At 52.4% G+C, this 12,233-nt stretch overlaps 3 protein-coding genes across 3 annotated transcripts; 2 read left to right on the forward strand and 1 right to left on the reverse strand.

Annotated features, from left to right (window-relative positions):
• The first annotated feature begins 374 nt into the window (after positions 1-374).
• Positions 375-9,138, forward strand: LOC100902170 (pleckstrin homology-like domain family B member 2). Its single transcript, XM_003743283.2, has 8 exons — positions 375-551; positions 3,239-3,392; positions 4,802-5,134; positions 5,251-5,670; positions 6,080-6,259; positions 6,476-6,715; positions 6,935-7,310; positions 7,451-9,138. The coding sequence occupies exons 1-8, from the start codon at positions 400-402 to the stop codon at positions 7,639-7,641; spliced, it is 2,046 nt and encodes a 681-aa protein (XP_003743331.1). The 5' UTR covers positions 375-399; the 3' UTR covers positions 7,642-9,138.
• Positions 9,139-9,425: 287 nt separating this feature from the next.
• Positions 9,426-10,437, reverse strand: LOC100900684 (putative glutathione-specific gamma-glutamylcyclotransferase 2). Its single transcript, XM_003743351.1, has 4 exons — positions 10,304-10,437; positions 10,086-10,185; positions 9,832-9,976; positions 9,426-9,726 (listed from the first exon to the last, which is right to left on the reverse strand). The coding sequence occupies exons 1-4, from the start codon at positions 10,435-10,437 to the stop codon at positions 9,515-9,517; spliced, it is 591 nt and encodes a 196-aa protein (XP_003743399.1). The 3' UTR covers positions 9,426-9,514.
• A 488-nt stretch (positions 10,438-10,925) lies between these two features.
• RpS16 (ribosomal protein S16) lies at positions 10,926-12,208 on the forward strand. Its single transcript, XM_003743284.2, has 3 exons — positions 10,926-11,018; positions 11,579-11,724; positions 11,880-12,208. Exons 2-3 carry the CDS (start codon positions 11,579-11,581, stop codon positions 12,175-12,177), a joined length of 444 nt encoding a protein of 147 aa, XP_003743332.1. The 5' UTR covers positions 10,926-11,018; the 3' UTR covers positions 12,178-12,208.
• Positions 12,209-12,233: the final 25 nt, after the last annotated feature.

Here is a 12,233-nt window from a genome sequence, read left to right on the forward strand (position 1 = left end):
TCCGCGTCGGTTCTCGCTTCACCGGACGATCTCTGACTCTTATTGTGGTAAGAGATGGTCGGTTGGTCGATCAGTCGGTCGGCCGCTTGATGCTCCCCCGATCAGAATGTTGAACATTGCCAGATGTGCGAACGCTTCATGGTGCTGGTAGTCTCGCCCGATATCTGCGTCAGCAACTCGCTGGTAGCGCACAGTAGCTGCAGGCTGCTAAACGGATTGTCGTATTTGTTCAGATCGACGAAGCGACCGGCGACGCTGTCAGTGTCTACAAATCGAGAGTCGGACTTTCGCCGGCTGATGACGGTGCGGCGTGATTATCATCTACTGTTGGACAGGCGGTTCGACAAGCAACTAAGAGAAAATTGTTATTTTTGCAGTTCAGTGCGCTGAACGAAAAGGATGACGTGCGAGTCTCCAGTGGAATTCCTCGTCAATCCGGCGGCGTACGAGGTCACTCCTCAACGGAGCCGCCTCCAGAGCTACCCCCAGCCCCATCTCATGCCCAAGAGTATCCTGTCACCGCTGCAGGGCGTCGAAGAAGAGGAATATAGGTGAGTGCCGTTCGTGGGCGAACGCCGACAGGGTATCACACTGCGTAGTCTCGAATTCATACCGGACCTCGATCGCGTGGGAGGTGCTCATTCAGAAGGCGCTAGTCCGGAACAGTCTGAGAATTCCGCTCGTGCCTGAGATCTGGGATCCAGCGTTCAAGATCCTCAATTTTCCATCACATCGATCTCGTAACTCGAAACTCCTACGTCGGAGTTTCCCTTGGACGTCGAGAGGTTCGCATTCTGCCGTCGCATCACGCCCAGTTCCTCTTTCGTTGAGCTCTCCCGACCGTATTTGACTTGGACGTGCTCGAGCTCCGTTATAGAAACTGACGTCACCCCCGTCGTACATCAAATGTCATGAGTCACTTCGATTTTCGATCCGTTTCGGCGAGGCCCGCCTGATCGATCGCTAATCGTACGATTCCTATCTTCTGGGATCTATGGAGCTCGCCTCTCCTTGACTTCCAGTCCCGAATATTGATAATTCCGCTACTCATCGTAGACGACGGACTCCATCCGCGAGGCTGACGTGAGTCAGGGATCGCCGTATATGTCGTCCTCACCACTATGCGGAGCGGTTCTTGAGCGGACACTCCCCATGCTCGAGCCGTGACGTTTCCCGCTGGACCTTTAAGTGACTCAGGCGGGATAGCGACGCTCGGACTTGTCTAGACCGCGGCTCGGGGCCCGAGTATTCAACTCCCTTGTAGCGGTGCAAATAAGTGTTGCGACGGAACTCGGCTACGAGTCTATCCTTTTTGCGAGGACTGCGTGGAACGCGGAGCGCGGCACTAGACAAACGCTTCCAAACCGGGTGTACTCATGCATTCCATCAACATAAAAGGCCAAATACTAGAGTTGAGCGGCCGCCGTAAAATCGCCCGCATTGTTGCATTCACCACGAGCGTCGTCTGCATTCCGGCGGTACTCCGAGAGGCGATTCACTGCCATGCGGCTTTTCTTGCGGTCAGGAGGGGCATCCGATCCGCGAGAATGATGGAGAGGATCGGAGTATTCCATATTTTCCGGGGTCTAAAGCTCGGATAGACAATAGGGGAGAGTGCCCTAATATGGGATACACAGGGTTTTTTGCCCGCCTCATATGGGACACTTTTCCTTTCTCCAATGGGGGTTCAACGGGGGTACCCCATACAAGGCGCTATCCCGTATCAGGGCACTCTCCCCCACCAGGCTTCATCCCAGTTTGGCCCGGGGCTCTGTTGTGCGTCATGCCCTGCATTAAGGGTGGGAAAAAATTTCCGATCTGGGAGCTTGACGTCGACGGAAGAGTTTCTCTTCTGGTGGCCTCTTTGCGTGGTGTGTGTGGCTTCACGCTACCTATAGAACAAAGTTCATGCCCGTCCCTCATGATCCGACTCAAGCAGCGTTGATCGAATGACGGGAAGTCGTATTTTTTCGTGTGCGATTTCCGTCCTTGATCCATCATGACAAGCAAATGGAGCGAAGTTTCGGACTTCATAAACAAGATGGATAATCGACTTCGCTTCCACCCCGCTGGTCTGGCCGTCGAGCTCCCTAAATGATTTCTGCTTAGTCACCAAGGCTCGTTTACTCATTCGCCCGCCCGCTCGCTCTTTCTCTTCGCGCATGAGCATGGTAGGAATTCCGTTTTTTCATTTTTTCCCCCGCCACGCCGAGGTTTGCTGCGAAAGCGAAGCCCGCGTATGATGCTGAGAAAGCTCAACCTTTAGTCGATTAACGCCGAATTCGCTCCTACTCTTCCTTCAGCAAATGCCTGGCTGCTGCCAATTACTACGACCCATAAAGCAAGCGGGCACGAGCAAAACAAATCAGTTTGCGAATCATGACGGATGAAGGCATAGGCCAGTTGCGGCTCGGTCATCAACGCACGCCGAATTATTAATATTATAGCTCCATGCAGGAAAAGCTTTTACCGCGGGATCATTTCCAACGGCGCGTTGATGGTAACGATTCCCTGCTACCACTGCCGTACAGAGGATTTTGACGACTTCTGATTTCGGCTCATCTGATCGATTGACAAATGGCGTATTGACTGAACGATTGCTTCGCGGCAGGCCGCTATAATCCGCTTTCGATCCGAACTTACGCAGTCCAATCCTACCTTATCCGGCCCAACGTTTCATACGTCGCAATGACTGACGGACGAACGGACAGACGCTAGGCGACAGATGGGCAGACAGCCAGTCGGTTGGTCGGCTGACGACTAGTTCGGGGTATCTTTACGATGGAATCCGGCCTTACCGTGTTTGGCTTTGACCTGATTGAATTCCTCGTCCGTCATTCATCAGGAAGAAAGCGAAAAGGAAAGCGGTATATTCGCGAACAGTGCAATCAACTCCGATTGCTGGAGAACCTCTGTGTGCGTTGGGTGTTCAAGACCGTCGTCTCCGTCGTCGAAGCTCTCGTCGTTCCCGGGGAATCGGCGGTACAGGGAGAATGAGAAACGGACTCGCAAACTAAACAGATACCTAATAGAAGACTAGTCCCGATCGGAGTAAAGCTCTCTGCGTGGTTTTGACGTAACGAGGCTCCCTCGACACAATAGACTAATAGATGGAGCCTCGGGACAGACCGATCTGTCGAGGCTCGAGGTTTGCCGGCCCTAGTCAATGAGATCCGGAGCAACGTATTTAGCCCGATCCCATTGAGCTCAATGAGTAATGTTTCGAGATCCTTCCCAGGTGTTTCTCGTTGCCGAGGTTCGATAAAGCACCGATTCCGGAACCGGCGCCGCTGTGTTCCCTATCCGCCCACGACCTCATGGGACTCGCTGGGAGTGCGTCGTCGGAGCAGCTCCGACAGCGAGAGGAGGAACTCACAGAGCAACATCGCAAGGTAAGGATGAAATTTCATTCGTGCTCGAATTCCGGCGTCTTTCCCCGTCTCCATGGGGCTCGACGACTACCTGTGGGACTACAAGCTGATTCACCGGCGATTTAGTTTCTTACGTACGGCACATCTGCTGCAAGGGATTCATCATCTCTATCGTTTGAGACATTTCGTCTCTTCCGTACCGGGACGGAAGGCGCCCTGACAGGCGATTTTGATTCCTCCAATTCCGAATTCGGGCTCTCGTCTCCTGGGCCAGCTTGCCATGCCGTTTCCTCACGCCGCCGCCGCCACCGCCGCGCCGTCGCCATCGATGACGTCTTCCTCCCGTTCTTCGAGTGGTTCACGCAGCGAGTGAGTGCTAGCAAGAAACGACGACGGTTCCACCGAGCATTACGTGGACCGAATATCCGTCGAGTGAGCGGGCGGCTGGACACTCGTCCTGTTGCTCCGGTATCCGCCTGGATTTTCCTCGCTGACGGTAAGCGAAGCGCTGAGAGACTGCGAAAAGGCCAGTTAGTCGGACAGCCTGTTAACCGAACGGCTTGGCGGCCGGTCGGCCCGTCGACCGACCAGACAGAACGACTGGCGCGGCCGTAGAGTGAGCGCTGCGTGTCCTCGATACGATCTAAACAGTTCCAAGGCGCCCCTTTAGAACGATTCTTCCAAAGTAAGGTTCGCATCGTACTAGTCGACGGAAACCACCAGGCTGCCCGCTGACTGCCCGAGAGATTCGAGCGCATTCTGCAACAGCAGATTTCCATGTTCCGATCCATTTCTTCGATTCGTTTTCCGAGTGGACTCGGACGAGTTCCACGGTCGATCGGCTACGGTGGTTCTGTGGTTATACACATTTCGGAGAAGAGTCCCCGGTCATATGACGCGCTCGCTCGCTGAGGTGGAAACGACTGATTTTGAGGGCGCCTTCACCGATCGATACTTCCCGGAAGGGAGAGAAGTGAACGACGAGGTCCAGTCTGCAGAGTCATTGTTAATTTTAGACTTTACTCATCGGTTTGAACGTAGCTGTGCGCACCGTCGGGCCCATACGAAGTTCGTAGTGCTCCCATTCTGTTGGCTGAGCTCTGGCCTCGCTGGTCCGAGTTACCTTAGTAGCGAGAGCTGGAGATGAGTTCTACTTCCAAATCATCCGTGTAATCCAGCAAGTTGATGCGCGATACAATCAACTAGCGTCTGCAGAAGCAGCGGACTGAGATGGCAGTCGTAACTCACATCCTCGCGGCGGTGGCTCCCGTAGAACACCTGGAATAGTTCAAATCGAGCCGTGAACTCGTCGCGTACCCTTGTGTCCCTCGTGGAAAAGAGCAATTCGCGCTTGATCTGGTGTTTAACGAGGCGCGAAAACTCGGCAGAGAAGCGAGGATCTTTTGTAAGACGGGCGGGAAAAATTGCAGGTGGTCCAGGAACGCCTCCAGGAGCAGGAAGAAGAACGCGACGCTCGACAGCGACTCGAGGACATCATCAACATGTGCGCGAAATTCGTGTCGACCTCGAACGTAACGTCGCCTCCCGGCCAGCTCAAGTCCCCGCGAACGAGTCGTAAATCACCATCGACCAAGATAAAGACAAATGGTTCATTCAAAGCCACCACGCCTTCCTCCGAGGATGAATTGACGGCCATTAACAACGGCAAGGAATCCGTGGTTCCCACCCCGATGTCACCCTCGAGCCCGCCGCAAAGTCCCCGCAACCGAATCAAAACCGTTCCCGGTATTTCCTCGCCGAAGGTGAGTACTTCAGAATCGCAGTCGATTTCTTCCCAGGACACTCGCTAAGAATACATGATCGAGCGAGTGTCCACGAAGCGGAGAACTCCGAATAGCAGATCTCTCGTCGATTGCAGGACAATTTGGCGAACGGAGCGGTCGCCATAGATTTCAGGACGATTTCCTCAACTGCGACAACGACACCAACAAACGGGCAGAGGAACGACAATAAAACTTCAAAGGAAAAGCTCGCCCCCCAACGGTCGACATCGCTTCAAAAGATGGCGGCCCACATCCACGCGGCTCAAGCTTCATTGTTGCAGTCACAATTCATGCAGCTGGAAGCAGCGTTCAAGGAGCAGTTGGACGAACTGCAGATGGAGCTCGCTCTCGTTACGGGAGAACTGTGTGACGAGCAGTTCTCTCTCAAGGAAGACCTCATACAATACGGGAAACTCGAGGCTGAACAAGAAATACTCCTTGACGAAACCATGCGCGAGAAGGACGACGAGCAGAGCCGACTGCAGCTGGCCGGTGAAAGGATCTTCAAATGGCAGGTGGGTTCCAGCTGCCGATTCCTCGAATGAAGATCGGTTTTCAGTCGGGTCGTCGGGTTAATTTTTGAAAGTTAATTCATTGCTTCGAGAAAACACTCTAGTGAAAGTCGAAAATCCCGTCAAACTCCCGAGCCTACCGAGATTCTTGGTTGGCAAGGCGGGGCGGACCGGCGGCCTGAATAGAACGAGAAGCGGGAGGAGAAGGCCTCGAGGATATACCCCACGGAGTGTTAATGAGGCGAAGGATCTTAATCCTTCTCAGTACTCCGTGAGAAAAACGCTCCTCACGGAGGGAAGACTCCACCTTTCCAATGAAAGAGTTACCCCACCTAACGGAGCAGTGTCCCCCCGTTCAATAAGACGTCGTAGGGGACGGAAGTGACTGAATTAGTTGTGAATTTCTCAACAGGAACTTACGGTCAAGATGGCGGAGACTTTGGACGACCCCGTATCCCCGATCCTGGAGAGAGAGATCTCTGAACGTCTGGAGAACGAGGTCGAATGTCTCGAAGCCGAGAAGCGAGCTTACGAAGACCTCGAGTTCCAGATAATGGAGAGCACTGCCCGACGAGAGGAACGAATCGAAGAGGTGAGCGACTTCATTATGACCTGCTGATCCGTGACCTCACTACTTAGACCTAGTGCGTCCACCTCGGCCACCGAGAAGGCTTTCTATTGGGAGTACTGGTACCGTCGAAGTTCAGGAATTCGGATGACCATTCGAGGAAGACGGAGCGGACCGAAAAACGTGAAACTCCCCACGGCTCGGCACGGATCGATTTTTTATCAGAATTCCATTCCCTAGGTCAACCAGCGAGTTGTGATGATGGGCCGTCTGATAGAACAGAAAGAGCAACGAATTCAGGAGCTCCAGCTTCAGCAGAAGGCCATTGCCGAGGAGCTGGAATCGAAGAAACGGAACTGGGAAGACCAGCAACGGAGTCACCAGAACAACCTCAAGGTCGTGCAGCAGCAACAACAGTCCAGCCTGGACTCGGAATCTCTATCGGGGAGCGAATCCGATACCGAGTCTGAATATCAACATGTGAGTTATAAGTCCTATAATACGTTCCTGCCGGCCCGCTTATCTCCGACGAACACGCCTCATCCCTTCCCGGAGCAGAGTCGAATCGTGGAGACAAACTACGGCCACGACGCTCCCCATTGAAGTAGCTTCCGCGTAGCCTCGCGAGGAGCGATAGAACGGGGCGTAGAAAAAACGCTCCGAGCTACGGAAGCCCGATAATGAATGCTTTGATTTCAGTCCAATTGTGGATCGGAGATGGTGTCGTCATCGACCGAGTCCGAGGAGCTATTTTCACCGAAGACCAGCGCCGCTCTCGGCCAAATGGGGGTCTCGCTTCGCAACAACAATCGCCGAGTTAGTCAGCGCCCGCTGACTTGTTATCTGCCGGTGTTCCCCGACCAAGGCCACTTCGACTTGCGGGTTCATATTGCTAGTTGTGGCCATCAACTGGAGATGTGTGCGACCGATGTGGTCGTGGATACCAACAGCTGCCGTGGGTATCTCTACAAACTCGGGAGCGCGAGCCGATGGTGGAAAAAGCGATGGTTCCTCTTCGATCGGTCCAGCCGAGCCCTCATGTACTTCATGGACAAAACCGAACGCAAACTGAAAGGTAAAGACAATCCCACGCCTCTCACTCTGTGTGCACGGTATCCCTCGGATGGAATTTCCCTCGCAGGACGACACTGAAAAACATTCGCCTCTCTCCTGGAGGTTGCGACCTTCATCTCACTCGGTGCTGTCTCATTTCAGGCCTTATCCACTTCGAGTCGATCGATGACGTTTACGTAGACCATGGCAATAAGAAAATGGCTGCATTTTGCGTGAAGACGCTCGACCGCGTATATCACCTTTCGTCGACGTCTCCGGAAGCAATGCGTGTTTGGGTGGACGTGATTTTTTCCGGAGCGCATGGCTATAATCGATTTCTCGGGCAAGACTGACCTCTGTACACCTCCGTAGATTACTTTAGAGCATCGACAAACGCTATGTTACCCTCGCACAGCGCCCTCTTCATCAATAACGGCAACTATCTGTAGGCATCATGGAGCCAATACGCCCCCAACCACCTACATTGTCTCTATCATGATTTGCATCGGGAGCGCAGAGCTGGATGAATTTCGGCGTCAAGCGTGCGGTTCGAGAAGAGAGAAAATTCTCGACTCGAGCAAATGTCTTTTGAATCCTGAAACAAGTGACGAATACGCAGACGGAACCTACAATAACGGGTCGAATCTATGTGCGAGTATTGAGCAATGTTCATGTGGGAGCGGGATGCGGGTTCAAGCGCAAGGAAGAGTACACTCGACAGGAAAAAGGAGACACGAGTAGCTCTCGAAACGGTCTTGCAGAACGACGTCGAGGAACAATGCATTTTTCTCTGCTTGATAATTTCGGGTGCTGCTCACGTTCAGACAGGAGCTTGTTTAGAGGTTTGGCCCGGTTGAAGATAGCGTTAGTTTCCGAGAAGCGCAGAACCTCCCTCTAGACTAGGACAAACGCTAATAACACTGTGTGGGAGTGAGGAAGAAGAGGAAGATCATTCGTCCAGAGGTGCATCGGTTCAATGGGCAGTTTGAGTCCGAAAGTCTCGAAAATTTCACGCTTCTTGTGGAAGTATAAATGACGATAAGCACGACATGTTCATTATATGTATGAGTAGTAGACCTTCTGTCGTGGATGTCGCGAATCCTGCGACATTTCACGTCGGTCAGACAATTTCGCCGACGCTCGAGAGATCTGTGGAGCTGGCACCTCTATCTCGACAGAATAACGGATGCTGCATGGAACGATATTACTTTAAATCGCATCGATACCGTGAACTGCGGAGTCATTCAGGCGTGAATAGAAGTAACATGACGAAGTACTTGACGTGAGAGGAGTCGCGTTCGACTGGAGGATCGGAATTCATTTGCAGACGTGTCGAGCCCCGACATGGGCGCTCGATCGACTCGTACAGTATCGAGATTGAGGCACATGAGCGCCGGTTGAATGCTGCTTATTGCTTCCGCTAGCGGATCCGAAGAACCGCTAAAACCTCTCAACATCGGAACTCCTCGCCTACTTTTTTCATTATTCCTGCTGCTACTGTTTGTAAATACCATGTGTTATATCATTACATTGATAGAAGCTTTGTTACGAGAGCCCGCGCGAACGAGCACGGAGCTCAGTTTTCCTCGTTTCTCCTTTTCCCAATGGAGACACCTGCCATTCCTGAAGGCAGAGTTCTCTGATCTCATAGTGATAGAGCACGTCGACCACTTATCTTTCTCATAAACGATGCGTGGGGGGGCTTCGACTTCTCTCCCATCATCGATATCTCTGTCATTCTCTGATAGTTGATATTAGCATGGGAATTCCATGTACTAGTTCGATAATTCCAGGCCTCTGACCTCACCACAAAACGGCCTTGAAGTTACCCAATAAAAAGTGCACATCCCCTTGAACTATTGCTTCGATTATCATTCAGTCTTGATGTTTGGAGTTAGGCAGGGCGATCGATACTCGACAGTCTGACTTCCGATGAAAAGAGAAAAGGTCGAAGAGATGCTCGGGACGAGCTCATTTCATTGAATCAGTCTCCGCCCGATTCTCTCGAACAGAGATACCTCTTGGTTTCATTGAGTCAATTGCAGTAAATTAACCTAGTAGTCCACCGCTGGTCCGGTCGAGGAGTCACTGGGTCCGGGTGGCAAACATTCAAAACATTCTGGACAGCAAATGGAAAGATGTACGGCGAGCTGTCAAAGGAAATCTGGCGCGCGGAGGGGCTCCCGGTCTGTCTCTCTGATGGCTCTCGCGTCACGGATCTGTGCCCTAGCACGACTCACGATGAGGATTCTCGTCGATCCGTTTTTCACTGATCGCCACCTTGACAGCTTCCTCCAAAGTATTCAAGTGCTCGTCGATCACCCCAGGCGCGATTTTGCGCATCGAATCGCATAGATTCATGAGATAATCGATGTTCGGTCCGGATGGACCGCGCGTGAAGGCGATAGTTCTCGCCATTTCATCCAGCGGAGCGGGTCCTTGAAGATTGGGCACTCCATGAGCAAAGACAACACGATTCCCGGAAAGCAACGGCAGCTGGCCATATAAATCGAATAGGCGAGTCCATTAGAAAATCACCTCACCCAGATAATTAATATTCCCTTCGACAGCGACGTAAACTATGATCCTGAAGGGCTCGCGCCGAGAGTCACGCGGATAGAAAATGGTGGTCGATCGCGTGAAACCGCCTTTTTCTCTATAGTCCAAGTGAGCCAAGGTTTCTTGAGTCTGGAATCCGGAACATGGAGGGTAATCGAGGTGAAGCCGATCATCCCCGAAACACGTTTTCTATGGATTTCCTTGGTTCAGGAAAACATATACACAAGATTCGACCGACCTTTTCGTCCGGAATCCGGTAAGCGACTCCCCAGACTTTCTCGTCCGACCTGGTCGATGGCAGGAGCGTCACGACGCGGCCTGGTTTCTCCGGTGTCCCTCTGAGAAGCATCGAAGTCTTACCCAAATTCACTCATTTCGACAGAACTTATCGATCATCGATCGAATGCGTCGAGAGAGGAAAATCGAGAAACGCTCGCTCGTTCGGATCGCGCTCACCTGTGATCGGTCGAGCCTTGGTAGAATCTCCGGACGAAACCATCGATATAGCCGACGAGAGATTCAGTGACCTCAAAGTCAACTTTCCAAATTATGGAACCGTAGCCGAAAACCCATGTTGGAGTTGAGTGCATTGCTTCGCAAGGGAAGGGATCTGATCTTCACGAGTTACGCAAGCCGATTGTCCGAGAACAAAAGGTCATCAAATCACTCACTTCACGATTCGAGACAGTGTCTCAAGCTCTGACCAACGCTTCTGGAATAGGAGTGTCGGCATGCATTCATGAGAGAGGTTGTCAGAGGCAATCTCGAGCAGCCGGTTGAATGGGATACTCTATGCTGCTACTCACTTGCGAAACCCTTCACCACGGATCGCTCTCATAGTCTACTAGCGCGGATCTGATCATCTCTCCATCGTTGGAGGTACGGATGCACAGATCGTCTGACGGGGTCGAGGCCTGCCAATCGACAGCGTAATCTGATAGTGATGCTCAACATACATAGTGAAATCGCGAGAGGCTTGTCGGGTTCTCTGATCATATGGAACTTTTTGAATTTCGCGGCTGAACATCATCATATTCGAACCCATCGCCCGTCGGTCGTGTTTTCGTACCACGAGTGGTACGTTCCGCCGACCGCAGTTCGGGTGGTTTCGAAACGGCGGCGATCCTTTCTCTGGCTCTGAAGCCACGTCGCGTGGGTTACACAGGAAAAGGTAGAATTTTCTGCGAGAAATAGCTTCTTCGTAATTTATTCCGTCAGTGAGTGAGACTCCAGACCTTGTGGGTGGACTGCAACCGGAGTTCTGAAGGGAGCTTCGTGATTTTCGTCGAAAAAGATCAATGTTTTGATGATGGAAGCGGCATACCGCATTGGCTCCGTCCTGGGAATTTCGTTAACCTAGGGATTGATCCGTACGCCGAACTCCGTCGTCCCACCCTGTGGGCCGACTGATGCGGAGCCGTTGGTGATATCCTGGCTGAGAAATTCGCGTTCGATCCGAACCAGTGGAGTGCGGGAAGATGTGAAGTTTGCCAACCACGTGCTTGCTGCCGCGGAAATTCTATAAGAGAGCTCGTGATCTTACTGATCGAAGATCCGCTTTCCGTGGCCCGGTTCCCTGGGATCGAAGTCCGAGGGCTCCCCTCCGACCCCTGCGATCATTCCCCGATCGAGATTTCCTTATTAGACAGCGCGCTGAACTCGACATAAAACAGCTCCTGTAAGTTGTCGCTCTGATGAACGGTGGAAGATGAAGATGTAATTTTCCCCCAGATGTCGAGCACCAAGGAACCTGGCAAGGTTGTCCAAGTCTTCGGACGGAAGAAGACCGCTATCGCAGTTGCTCACTGTACGGCTGGCAATGGTGTGCTCAGAGTTAACGGCAAGCCCCTCGATCTCCTCGAGCCATCGACGCTCAGGTGTGTACACCATAAGAATTGTTCAGAACAACTCTCGCAAATTAGCTCCGCGCAGCTCGACTCGAAACTAGGGATCGCGTCTCCGAGGACTCGCTCGCGAGCTCTGCCGAGCTCCCAACGTAACCTCGAATAACTTTCCCATGTCTCGTCCGAAGGTACAAGCTGATGGAGCCAATTCTTCTTCTTGGTCGCGACCGCTTCAACCAGCTGGACATCCGTGTTCGCGTCAAGGGTGGAGGTAACGTCTCCCGCGTGTACGCAATCCGTCAATGCATCTCGAAGGCTATTGTTGCTTTCTACCAGAAGTACGTCGATGAGGCCACCAAGAAGGAGTTGAAAGACATCCTCGCTCAGTACGACAAAACCCTTCTCGTGGCTGATCCTCGAAGATGCGAACCCAAGAAATTCGGTGGACCGGGTGCCCGCGCCAGGTACCAGAAATCATACCGTTAAACGGATATGTAATAAACGAACGTTCCGTTTATGTAAAGTTGAGCGCTCTATCAATC

The sequence above is a fragment of the Galendromus occidentalis genome, unplaced genomic scaffold, assembly GCF_000255335.2.
Source record: "Galendromus occidentalis unplaced genomic scaffold, Mocc_1.1 scf7180000077442, whole genome shotgun sequence".
NCBI classification, from domain to species: domain Eukaryota; kingdom Metazoa; phylum Arthropoda; class Arachnida; order Mesostigmata; family Phytoseiidae; genus Galendromus; species Galendromus occidentalis.